The 14272-nt window shown below is 30.9% G+C and overlaps 2 protein-coding genes across 2 annotated transcripts; both read left to right on the top strand.

The window, feature by feature from the left end:
- Window positions 1-473: 473 nt before the first annotated feature.
- On the top strand, window positions 474-4508 carry LOC133701718 (protein NRT1/ PTR FAMILY 5.4-like). The gene is made up of 5 exons (XM_062125763.1): window positions 474-673; window positions 772-989; window positions 1298-1549; window positions 1755-2023; window positions 3431-4508. The coding sequence occupies exons 1-5, from the start codon at window positions 535-537 to the stop codon at window positions 4311-4313; spliced, it is 1761 nt and encodes a 586-aa protein (XP_061981747.1). The 5' UTR covers window positions 474-534; the 3' UTR covers window positions 4314-4508.
- A 6907-nt stretch (window positions 4509-11415) lies between these two features.
- Window positions 11416-12714, top strand: LOC133698660 (two-component response regulator ORR9-like). Its single transcript, XM_062121670.1, has 4 exons — window positions 11416-11725; window positions 11845-12032; window positions 12128-12198; window positions 12312-12714. The coding sequence occupies exons 1-4, from the start codon at window positions 11599-11601 to the stop codon at window positions 12523-12525; spliced, it is 600 nt and encodes a 199-aa protein (XP_061977654.1). The 5' UTR covers window positions 11416-11598; the 3' UTR covers window positions 12526-12714.
- Window positions 12715-14272: the final 1558 nt, after the last annotated feature.

Genomic DNA, 14272 nt, shown 5'->3' on the forward strand with positions numbered 1-14272 from the left:
AGACCCTCAAGTGCAGTTTTTAATCCTTCATGTAATGTGTTTTTCGTTGTTTTAAATTGGAAAACATTTTTCTCCATTTAAATCTTATATTTTTTTTTAATCGTAAAGTGAATTTCTTTGACAAGTTTTTAATAATATAGTCAAAAAAATCAAAAAAATACTTTTCCAAAAAATATTTTTGATCAAACAAATAAGTTCTTACTCTGATTATAAAGATGTTTGGAATTATAGTGCATGATTTTTTTTAAAATAATTTTTCACTTGAAAAATATATAAAAATAAATTATTATTTTTTCATATTTTTTTAATATAAATACATCAAAATCATAAAAAAAACACTAAAAAACATTAATTTAATATATTTTAAACTAAAAATATTTTTAAAAAATACCTAAAAATAAAAACAAAAATAGTGCCAAACAACCCTATCTTGGTGGCAATAAGTTTAAAAACATCTATAAATACTAAAGTAATGAGGTAGAGTTTCCATGTAAAATTAAGGCCTATCTGCCTAACACCATCTCCCACCTAGCCATGTCCAAATTCTCACAACCTTCTGTGGATAGCACCGTTGCTCTCATCATGACACAAAATGGCCGAGCAGAGACCAAGGTTGTCTCCACCCCACGAAAACCCTCCAAAGGTGGCTGGAATGCTGCCATCTTCATTATCTGTAAGCTAACTACTTCATCATCTTTTTCTTCTTTGAATAAAATCTCATCCTCTCTTAACATTTAAGATTTTCATTTCATTATGTATGTATGTCTGCAGTTGTTGAGGTGGCTCTGAGATTTGCCTACTATGGTTTGGCTGGTAACCTCATAACATACCTCACAAATGATCTTCATCAGTCCACTTCTACGGCCATCAAGAACATCAATACATGGGTTGGTGTCTCGGCAATCTTCCCTATCTTTGGAGCTATTGTAGCTGACTCTTTACTTGGCCGCTTCAAGACCATCCTTCTGTCTTCGATCATTTACTTCATCGTATGTTCACCAGCTACCACTTTTAACTCCCCTGATTTTGAAGAATTGATCATTCTTTATAACCCAGAAAAAAGCTGATCACTGTCAAACAAAAAATAAATCTCTTTGCATTGAAGAATCTTGGTGCGTGACAGTTCCTGCCTAAACTAACTGTTCCTCGTGCATATGGATTTAAAACCTAGTCATAATGTACAAAGCACATCCGCTAGCTAACTTCACTGACCTTTTTTTCTAGGTTTATTTTTTATTATGTTCATTTGTGTAGTTGATTTCGTTGATGATTTTGCTCACATGACTTTATATCACAGGGGATGGTTCTGTTGACCTTATCAGTCTCAGTAATTCCTACGCATTACAGGGAGGCTGTGTTCTTTATCGCTCTCTACATACTAGCTGTTGGTGAAGGTGGTCACAAGCCAAGTGTGCAGACCTTCGCCGCGGATCAGTTTGATGAGGAGGAGCCAGAGGAGAAGGCAGCCAAGAGCTCATTCTTCAACTGGTGGTACTTAGGCATAGTGGTTGGTGCATCTTCAGCTATATTGGTGGTTATTTATATCCAGGTAACCAAGTTCTTGAACTATTTCAAAGTTTCCAGTTCAGAATGAGAGTGTCACTTGACTTCTAACACATTCATTCCTTCGACGGAAATTAATCTTTCTAGTTCTGTCAAGTTTTCCGACATTTTGAACTAAATTCATTAATGTTCCAAATTAATGCGTGGCATTGATTAATAATCGATGTATTCAAATGTGAGTACGTGAATAGGACAATCTCGGATGGACAGCAGGAATTGGAATCCTGACAGGAGCTTTAGGGGTGGCACTGTTTATTTTCTTGATAGGAATTAAGAGATACAGGAAACAAGCTCCGGTGGGAAGCCCTTTCACAATGGTGGCACAAGTATTTGTGGCAGCCACGAGGAAGCGGCGCGTGGTCCAGACGCGACAAGGGTGGGGCATATGTTATGAGGCAGGTGGGACCGACATCGAAGGTCAACCCCGGAAACGAACTTTGGCAGCCACTAATCAATTCAGGTATGGGTCCATTCAAAAGGCAAGCATATTTTATTTTCTTATTTTAGTGTAAAAGTATCCTCTTATCCTCAATTGCTATGTTGAATTGAAGAACAATGGGGGTAATGGTGTTGGTTGGGGTCATATCAGTGAACATGGCTACCTTTAATGGGTTTGACTAGGATTAAACAGGCTAGATTCATTGGCCTAAAAATGCTCATTGTAAGGGTGCAGGCAGCGATTTTATTTGGATTTTCTGATCAGAAAAGGTGCTGCTGCTTTGTAGGCAAAGAAACGCAACCATGCAGAGCATCTTATGTATGGATTGATGAGATTCACTGCCTGCATAATGACTCACTGTTCTGACTTCAAACACTACAAAAACATAATAATTCCTTCAAGACCAAGCTTCTGTTACTGTCGACGAAAAGTTTACGTAACAATAAAAATTCAATTGAATCCTCGAGTTTAAGACTCTAGTCTGTTAATGGTGAGGTTGGCATGGACCAGCTGAAACTCCGGCACCTCAAGAATAACAGTATATTTTCTCCTCTGTACCTAAATTATTAGTGTGCTGCTTCTTTTTAAGTTAAATGGAGTCAACCCATTTTCTGTTGATTTATCTGTTAAAAGATATAGATTTATTTTAGTTTATTTATTAAAAGTAAAATAATATTATTATTTTTTCAGTTTAATCTATATATAATTTTTTTTATTTGAGTTAAATTTATTTTTTAAAATTATTTATAATAACATCATACAGTACTAATGAAACCTTAATCTTTTTCTTTTATATATATATATATATATTATTTTTTGGATTGTCGAACACTCTCTTATAGCAAACAAATATTCCTATCCTCCCTTCAGCCAAAGATGCTAAAACTTTCATTTTTATGGCAGAATCAGCTATCAAGCCCTTTTGCTTTGCTTTCTCTTAAATAGAATCAAGCCTAACTTCTGCAAAAACCATTAGCAACTTTAATCTTTGCTTTCTCTAAAACAGAATCAAGCCCTACCGTCTATAAAATCACTGATAGATTTCTTTCTTTCCATTAGGTAGCATCAAGTCCTTTTTGTTTGCTTACTTTCCAGGTAGCATTACATCATTGATTACTTGCTTCTCTGCTTTCTCTTAAAGAGAATCAAGGGCAACCTCCAGTGAAATCAAGACCTTCCAGATCAGAGAGGGACCTAGCTAGTCTTTGCGCGTAGGTTGGCCGAAAGATACGCCAGACTATATAACACCGAAAATTATATATAAAAAAATATATATGATCAATTATGACTTGCTGAGATTAGGTTAATAATAGAGAATCTTAGAGGTATGAAAATTAAAGAAATCTCATTTTAAATTGCTGAGAACTGCATATCATTTATATCCATAATTTCTGGAGTCGTTCTGCTCATAACATGTTGATCATTCAGGTTCTTGGACAAGGCCATGATCATTGACGATTTAGATGCCTCAAGCAAAACAAGGAACCCTTGGCGGCTATGCTCACTCAACCAAGTGGAAGAAGTAAAGCTTGTCCTGCGCCTCCTCCCCATTTGGTTAAGTTGCTTAATGTTCACTGTAGTGATAGTTCAAACACACACTCTTTTCATCAAGCAAGGTAGCACAATGACCAGATCAATAGGACCAAACTTCCAAGTTCCTCCAGCATCATTTCAAAGCCTCGTAGGCCTCACGATCCTCTTTACTATCCCATTTTACGAACGTGTTTTCATCCCAGCAGCGAGAAAAATAACCGGGCACAGCTCCGGTATAACAATGCTACAACGGATTGGCATTGGCCTGTTTCTGTCTATAGTAGAAATGGTAGTAGCAGCTCTAGTAGAGGCTAAAAGGGTTAGCATTGCAAGAGAACATGGCCTAATGGACATCCCAAAAGCAACAATACCAATGAGTGTCTGGTGGATACTTCCGCAGTACATGATCAGTGGAATATCAGATGTGTTCACGGTCGTTGGATTACAAGAATTGTTCTATGATCAAATGCCGGAATCGATGAGAAGCATGGGAGCCGCAGCATATATAAGTGTAACTGGACTTGGGAGCTTTTTCAACACTGCAATTATAACCGTGGTGCAGGCTATTACAGCAAGGTCCAGTGGCATTTTGCTTGGCAACAATCTTAACCGTGCCCATGTTGACTACTTCTACTGGATCTTGGCTGTATTGAGTGCTCTAAATTTTTGTGTTTATTTATGGGTTGCTCATGGTTTTGTGTACAAAAAAGTTGAAGGTGAGAAACCACAAGAGGGCAGGGAACTGGCCTTTGCTGAGAATTTAGATGCGAAAACATGAGATCATGGGACCGTATAAATGGTTCTAAATCTAGTAGAAACTCAAACTATATGAATGTTAATGCTAATGCTTGAATAGATAGTGTTATAATTAAGATGTCATCAATGTTTGTATTAGGAATGTTGTGGTTTAATGTTTGGAAATTCATAGCTTTTCTTAATAAGCTTGAATCTGCTTGATGTTTCTCGTTGAAAATCGGTGCCATGTTTGATTTTTTATGCTTGGAGATCCAATTAAAACAAAAATTCTTAAAGGATTCGGTTGAAATTTGAGTTATAGTTCAAGGGCTATTTTTAAGTTTGACTGCAATTAAATCCTCATCAAACTCTCATATAATTAAACTTTCAAGTTGCAATAATTTAATTTCCGAAATTACTGCTGGGTAGATTTAATCACTGTGTGTCTTAATTCGATCCAAAGCACAACCAAGATGGGAATGATCACCACATGATCATATACTTTCAAATATTCTATATATAATCTTCTCATTATTATTGTCTCAATGTTTGATTATGCCATGAATGCTATGAATGGGTGTGTTAAAGTCTAGTAATAAGACTGTATATGATATTGTTGTAATTATTTTGATTGTAATTTAAAAAATCAAAAACAAGTTAAATTTTTTTATAAATTATAGTTTTTTTTTCAAACTAAGTTTTTATCATTAAAAAATAGGTTTAAACAATAAAAACCAAACAACTTTTAAAGTTGTAATTAGCTTAAAAACACCTCTAAATATTGCAGTACATCACTGTACCAAATAAAAAAACAAGTGCTAATTTGATCATAGATATTAAGTTCTAATTAACTATCATGATTGTCAAACTTGGTTTGTTATATGATCTGATTTGATTTAGAGCTTGAGTTATTAAGTTATCATATTAACTCATAAGTTATTAAATCAATTCGAGTCTATTTTTTTATCTAAAATAATATTATTTTAAATTTTTTTTAATTACATGATTTTGACCTGAACAAGCTTAAACCGGGTTCAGCTAAATCAGCATAGATTTCATCGTATTAATATCAAAAATCAATTCAAAATAAAATTAACTTGAGCCAGGTTTAATTTGAGTTATTTTATTGACCTGTCAGATCTAATTTAATAATATATACAAAATAATAATGAATATTTGTTTTGTATTTGTTGAAACATGAATTTTCCAAATTTAACTCTTTATGTAAATTTTTTTCTTTTTGTGTGCTGTTTCTTAATGAAGTGAGATTAGTTAATTTATTTTTCATGAGAACTCGCACATGAGATTCCCGTCCTTCTATCTCTTGCATTGTTTTCCCGTGAACTTAATTGGTTCATGGAGTGCTTTCGTTTTTAATTAATATCAAAATTTAAGTAGATGGCATTGATATTGCTACTCTTTCGCTTATGAAATACTGATTTCTTTTTAAAAATATTGAAATACACAACACTATGTAAATAAAATTATGCAAAACTCAATTTCCATAATAGATCAAACTCTTGGATCTCAAGAAATATGATATTCTGATCTAAATATTATTATCAAATTATATTTCATAGTCATTAAAATAAGAGATATTGGAGATATTAAATAAAAAATTTCATTTTACTATATATCTTGAAAAATGATAGAAGATGTTTAACTAAAATATGTTTAGAAAAGATTTATTTTAACCCTATGGATATGTACTTTGGTATAAAGATAATACAAGGAGGGTAATTATTACTCTCTAAATGGATCTTTTAAGGGTAAATTTTAACATCCCAAAAAATAAAATTATTTTTTTCTTTTCTTACTTTTTAAATAAAAAAAAAGTAATTGTCTTCTTAATTTCTATTGTCACCAACAATTTACCCTTTGATTTATCAAAACACCAAATATCTTTAAGAATAAGTTTTTATACTTTTAAAAATTAATTACTTTTGTAATGATTAATTTTCATTTTTGAATCTTGTACTAAACATAACTTAATATAAATCATATATTGAGACCTTACTTAACAGTTTAATCTTTTAAATTGAGATGGTTCTTTAACATGGTATCAGGGCCTTGTGGCTAAGCGGTCACGAGTTCGAATCTTATAATCCTCATTTATTTGATAAAAATTAAGCATAAGATAATATCAATATGTGCAAGTTTCAAGGTCAAAGGACTTTCACTTGAGGGGATGTTAGAGAATAATATAAATAATATCTTGAAATCTTATCTAATAATTTAAACTATTAGGTTAAAATGATTCTTTAATAAGTTGAATGGTACTGATTTACATTTGCAATTGAAGAGAAATTCTAGGAATTTCTTGTCTGACTAAAAAGTATATAGAAATTTGAGGTTGTATTAATATTTGTTACCTTCACAAATTTTTTTTGTCAGTAGAATTTTATAATAGAATGTACGTAATTATGCAATTAGTCCATTACTTTTGTCTTTCATGATTTATATATGTTTTATTTATTTATAAATGCTCCTATTTTTTAATAAATGAAATCCTTTTATTTTGTGAAAAACAAAACTTTTCTGTACTCTAAATATTTATCCAAAGGAGGCCTAAATTTAAATATAATTTGATATAATAATACTTATCATGATTTTTCTTTTTATTGCTAAGCTATAGATTAATAAAACTTAATTAGCCTCTCAGCCAAGATCTCATTTTTTTGCTTTTATAAGAATACCACTATACCACATATTTACTAATTAATATTTATTCTATATTTTGAAAACATGAAGTTGACTAATTCAATATTTTTAATTACATGTAAAATATGAGAATGCTACTCAATCATTTAGATTAAGAGACTTTTGTAGAATTTGAATGTCATATAAATTGTTATTCTTTACCATAATATATTCCATTAATCAAATTTAAAAAATAATTGAAAAGATTAAAGGATCAATTAAAAACATTAAGGATTAAATTCATGAAATTAATTGATTGATGACCAAATTGTTCCAAGTCCAATAGCTGGGTGACAAATATATACTTATTCTGAAAGGCTTTTCTTTACACGATAAAGGATAGCTTATGATTTAATCCATGTCTTCTTATGATTTTATATATTACTCCTTTGAGTTTTGAGAATCATAAATTAGCCCCTTAACTAGAGTCAACAGTTATTTTTTGAAAATATCTAAATTGCCCTTTTGTGTTTTTTGTATAATTAGATGAATTAAGAAATTTGACTTGAAATGAAGAACATTTTAGCGAAAAAATATATTTTCATGATGGAAACCAACAGAATGACTAAATTAATACATACATATGTGCGCGCACTTATTTTGGATTTATTAAATTAGAGGGACTAACTAGTTATTTTTCTATAATACAGGGACTAAATAAAATAGTTTAATCCAAGCCAAAATAAGAAAGTAGGAAGACAACAATCACATGAATTCGTACTAGCACCGAGACAACGTATCATTGATGGTATTTTGAAAGTTGTGTTTATAATGGTGTTTTTAGAAAAGAAAATAATTTTTTTCCAATTGTTTTTTTAATATTTTTAAATTATTTTAATTTACTAGTATCAAAATAAATTTTAAAAATTAAAAAATATATATTATTTCAATATATTTTCAAATAAAATTACTACAATACCAAACATACCGAGCCTCACTCCTAAGCAACTTCATTTTCCCACTCCTCCTTTTACTAGTTAGTGGACCTCCACAATTAAAAGCACTGCTTAAATTTTAAAATGTAAACTTGGAAGCAACAAGTTGATTAATTAACCTCTTGCCTAGCTATAACAATAACTAATAACATAATAAAATAAACTAAAAAAATACAAAATAGTATTTTTATTTTATAACCAAACTTATTTTATTATAAATTACAGCATTAAAATAACAACCCTGCATCTTAATCAAGTAACATATAACCTGGTTAACGAGGGTAATAGGGTTATTTACTGTTGTTTTTTCTAGGGTATTATTATGATCTTTGAACCAACTTTAATTAATGATATATATTTTTATTCCCTTAAGATGCAACTCCAAAGTTGATTAATAAGCAAACAAGAGAAAAATGAGAATACAAGTAAAGCCAAACACATAGATCAAGAAGCTAGTAAATAAAACAAAAGATTTATATGGTTTCAGGTTTGAGCTCTGTGGTTGCTCATATGATGGTCATTGGAGACTTACATGGTCGTTAACTTCAGAACTCGTAGAATTAGTTGAGGTACACGTAAGCTGACCCGGACACCCATGTTAAACTAAAAAAAAAAAAGACTTGCGGTGCAAAGTGAAAGATTCAGCACGTGAAATCCCATAAGAACAAGATCCTCGATGCCAATGAAGATACTGCGAATTTCTAAACAACAGTGACAGAGGGATTCCGCAGGTACGAATTAAGGAGCTCTTTAATTAAAGAAATATCACCATTACCAGTGAAGAAGAAGATAAGAACACATGATCCGCCATTGGAGAATGGTGGCTCCATATCTCCCATGGTGATTTGGTGGGTCCACGTCCCCCACCTCCCGTCCCCTGGGCTCTATCTCTTGCCATTCTCTGAATTTCATATTGGTTATAACTGGACATGCTCTGTTCTTTCCGACTCCAAATAAAAAAATCGTTGCCACGTACAACTTCTTGGCATCCACCGAGGATGTAATTTATTTTTTATCCTTGTTGTCGATTTTTTTTTATAAAAAAATTCCACATCTCATGATGTCACATAATCCCAGTGTAGCAGGATTATATTTCAATACTTATTAGGAGGATTATATTTCCGTACTTACTAGAAGAAAATTAAGTTATAAATCCCTTATATATCGATCTAGAATTTACTTTTAATTTTTTTTTTTAAATCAACTCACGGCCCGAGAATTAGATTGGATCAACTCTATATTGAGTTTTATAATTATAATAATAAAGATTTATTTGTTTTTTTCAATTTTTATCGATTATCTTACCAATTAAATTAATGGACACTAACTTTTATCGATTATCTTACCAATGTAAATAGAAGAGGAAGGGGTAGGAGAGAAAGATGATTCAACTTTAATACTCTAAATTAAGGAAAAGGCCAACACCCAAGAATTAAGAAAAACAAAACACAAACAAGATGCTTGTTTTAGCTTGCTTTATGCTTAACTAAAGGTGATTAACTTTGGTGATTAGCATTTAATTAGCAAATTTCCTTGTACTTCTTTTTAGCTAGGTGGCCCTCGGTGTCGATTTCTGCGTTGGTGGGTTTCCAGTGATGATCAAGCATAAAAGTATGGCAGCCAAAGTGTTCCCTCATAGAATCCAAACACAACCAAAGCAGATCCCCAGCAAGATAGCAATCAACCCTTTATTCAGAAATCTCCTTAAAAGTAACCAAAATATTATTATAGGCATGAGAAACAAATCTTCCGCCCATAGAATAATGAAGATCTTCACGTTGTACTGATTCTGGCCCAAAATCTGGTATTTGCAATCCGGATAGTTGTTTCCGATGAGGGGGAATGGTTAGGAGGCAGTATCGTATTTGATTTTCTTTTTCAATTCATTGTTTGAAAAAATTGTTCCTTGAATCACTCTCGAGAAATTTCAATCATTGGATTTTGTGGAATCCCATTCACTCAATTGATGGGAATATTTTAGAAGTGATGTCATGAAGTATTTTAGATAATAAGCTATCATTAATTATACATTACTAATATATTTTTCTAATAAAAAAAATAAAAAAAATTAGATTGACTTGGTAAGTTCAGAAACAATTTAAAAAATAATTAAAAATACAGTATGACTCAAATAATAAGATAATATTTTTTTTTAAATTAGATGATAATATATTAGATCAACTCAAATCAATATTTTTTAACCTATTAAATTTATAACTCAGTTCACGGTACCATAATAATCTAATAAAAAATAAGTTAAATAAATTATAAAATTTAGAGGATTTTGATATATTTGCGAGAGGTTGAGGATTGAATGATGTTTTACAAGTTCTTCTCACCGAACGAGCCTTGCTTGTGGGTTCTATTAATTGGTTGCTTGCGATTTGCCTATTGCTCGTGCTGACACTTGGAGGAGTTTCATTTACGCGAGTGGTTTGCCCGTTGCTTTTGAATTTTGGTGATATAATTGTAGCCTTGATCACAAATGCTAAAGCCTAGAAAGAAACCCACAGGCAAATCTGATTTTCAACGTAGAAAGAGAAAGAAAACTACAAATTGCTTTTATTGAGGGTAATAGAAGATTAGGGTCAATCGAGTGCCTAATTTATTTGGTACACCGAACAAAACAAAACACAACACAACAAGGCAAGATGCAATGTCTTCAAAAAAAAAAAAACCCATAAATAAATCCAAAGAAAGAACATTTAGAAAGACCCCACAAATTAATTCCCATGGATCATAATTAATTACGTTTTCATGCAACAAACATGATTAAGATGTGAAGTTTCACTTGCCAAAATCATGGCATTGAGTTTCAACCCGTGTTTATATTAAGGTTTGTATTTAATATGAAAAATATTAAATTGATTGTTTTTTTTTGTATTTTTTAATGATTTTAATGTGCTAATATTAAAAAAATAAAAAAATATTTCAATACATCTTCAAATAAAAAATATTTTTAAAAAACATATTGTACCATAACATTAAACATGAAAATCTTCTTTCAAAACCATTTAATCTTTAAAATATTTTCCTATAGATCAACATCTAAGATGTACAATGCTGATTTTAAATTATAAATTGATGTAGATTTTAAATTAAATAAAATTTGGTTGATCTGATAGAGTCAATTAAAAAAAATTATAATAAAATTAATTGATATTAACTCGATAATTACAGTCTTTTTCCGCAACTTAGAAATTTGGCAAATTAGGGTGAAATATTATTATTGGCGAAAAAAAAACAAAAAAAAAAAACAATTGCATATCTGGCAGCAGTTTATGCACGTGCATGGAACTCTCAAACCGTACCTTGTCTGTAATTGAAGAGGTCAAGTTGGGGGCACCTTCCTGGAATAGTTTGTCTCAAACTTTAATCGAAGGGTCAAAATTTAAAAAGAATAAAACGAGTGAGGTCCAATTATTAAAATGAAAAAAATAAAACACATATCACCATCTTTGCTTGTTGTCTAATTCAAAAATCAACGTAGAAGATCCTTAAGATTCTCTAGGAAATCTGCCGGATCTTGCTTTCCAAACTGTCCAGATTTTCTACAGGACTCGCACCTCCTATGGCTTCCCATTTAAAAGTCCCTTTCCTTCCCTTCTTTCTCTTCATCCCGCTTTATTGGTTTCAATATTCTCTCTTCTTCTCCGTCTCTTCTTGGCTTGACACATCGCTAGTGGAATTGTAATGGCTGTGGAAATGGCTCTGGCTACTACCATGGCTACTGAGACTCAGTTTCATGTTCTTGCTGTCGATGACTGCCTTATTGACAGAAAGTTGATTGAAAGGCTCCTTAAAACCTCTTCTTATCAAGGTACAACCATAGCCATGTCTATGGATGTCGAAGCCCAAAGGGTTTCTTGGATTATATATTATTTTGATCTTGGATTCTTGATTGCTGACAATTTTTTTGGTTTTGGGTCATTTTTACAGTCACGGCAGTGGATTCAGGAAGCAAGGCCTTGGAGTTTTTGGGCTTGAATGGAGAAAATGAGCTGAGAGACTCAAAACCTGCCTCTGTTTCCCCTGACCCCTATCATCAGCACATTGAAATTAATATGATCATTACAGATTACTGTATGCCAGGAATGACAGGCTATGATCTTCTAAAAAAGATCAAGGTAATCAATCTGATTGTGCTTCAAGGTATTAATCTGTTTTTGTCCAATTGATCATATGCTAGAAATCTGACTATGTCGATGCATATTTTTTTCAGGAATCTAAATATTTCAAGGACATCCCAGTTGTGATCATGTCCTCAGAGAATGTCCCATCAAGAATCAACAGGTGAGGCAACTCAGATTGATGATTTTTTTCCAATTTCTTCGCATTTCAAAGATGAAACTTGGAATATTTAAACACTAGTCTGACTTGGGTTATGGATGGTTTTTACTGATCAGATGCCTTGAAGAAGGAGCTGAAGAGTTCTTCTTGAAGCCAGTTCAATTATCAGATGTCAACAAGCTTAGACCCCATCTAATGAAGGGAAGATGCAAGGAAGAAGAAGAAGAAGAAGAAGATCAACCCAATAACAAGAGAAAGGGCATGGAAGCAATTGTTAACTCTCCAGATCGAACAAGAACAAGATACAATGATGGCTTGGAAGTTGTCTGATCCAGTAGATTTCCAAACTTTTTTTTTTTCATTATTTTTGACGCATACATGCTCTATAGATTAATTGAGAAAGATGGAAATCAAGCTAATACGATTTATCCATTATTAGTCCCTTTGTGAATTACCACAGGAAACATTCATTTTTGTATTGCTAAAACTAATCAACAATTATATCTTATGTTCATCCAATTCATTGATCAATAAGGTATTGATTGCATGTTTTGCAGGATATACTGATTATTGAAGAAATAATATATAATAAGCCTGAATTAAAAAGCTCAGCTATATATTGAACCTAAATATATATAAATTATACTTAAATTTAAATTTTAAATACATATTAATCTAGGAAGTTATCAAATTTAATATTTTTAAATTATATATATATATATATATATATATATATATATATATATATATATATATATGGTAAACTAATAAACCTAACATCTCACCTAAATAGATTTAAAATCGATAATTTTTCAATACCCCATGTTGAGCTAAAAAAATCAAGTTCAATTAACCTCATCCACTTCTAATCTTCTAGCTACTTTTCTTCAAACAGTGTTTCAGTGAATAGTGCAAGTCACTGAAACTTGAAACAATGAACAATGCAATTCACTTGCATTGTTTGTGTGAATTTTTTTTTTCATTGTGTTTATTTTTTGTATATATTTTTTTAAAAAAAACTAGTTTAGAGTGAATTAAATTCATTCGTAATGTCATGTAAACAATATTTTTTTTTCTCAAAAAACTCGTGTAAAGTGAATTAAATTCACTCGCACTGTAATATCAAATCAATTTTTTTCCTGATAATATTTTATCTAATTTTATTGCACGCTCAAAAAATTATGAAAATTGTAGTTCTTGTTTGATGAATTTTGTATGTAATAGAATTGTAGATTGTTTAATAGAATAATAAAAAATATTTTATATAAAGTATTATTTATTTCATGATGTAATAAAAATAGTTAAAACTATAATACTTAAATTAAAAACCATCAATATATATATATATATATATATATATATTAAAATTATTTTATAACCTCAATTTCAAAAACATTCTTAACCAAATACATTAGACTACTTTTTATTCAGCCTCAATTTCAACCACAGTTTTAACCAAACACCTATTTTTTCAAACCAACCTATTAAAAATACTTTTTTATAAAACAACTTTTTTCAAATCACTACCACAACAGCTACCACAATACCAAACAAGACAAACAGACAACATGTTTTCTTATATTTTTTTAAAAAGATTATTTTAAAATTATCTTGGAAACATGTATATATTTTGTGTATAAAACAATTTTTTTAATGAATTTTTATCATTACAGAACATAAAGATTATATAGATGGATTTTTTTTACCCGGGTATCCTCATACCTTTTTAAAGGATGAGACTAGTCAAGTTTAAGATTCGTAGCTACCTCTCTTAATAGATATGTTTTATGGATATCGAACTTGTATTTTTATCCTTGCAATAATATAACAATATCTTAACCATTAAACTAACACTTCATTTATATATAAATATATTTTCCCAGTCTCGCTTATTCTGTCTCTTTTATTGATACACGGTGACTAAGCTCTATATAAATATATAACTGCAATTTTTTTTTAGATTTCAACCACTTTGATATCGATACATGTTTTATATCATCAATCGGTTATGGTAATTGGTTTAAAGTCTATTTATTTACGTGGCCACACACTTAATCACTTTAAACTTTTGAAGAGC

The sequence above is a fragment of the Populus nigra genome, chromosome 1 (genome assembly GCF_951802175.1).
Source record: "Populus nigra chromosome 1, ddPopNigr1.1, whole genome shotgun sequence".
Lineage (NCBI taxonomy): Eukaryota > Viridiplantae > Streptophyta > Magnoliopsida > Malpighiales > Salicaceae > Populus > Populus nigra.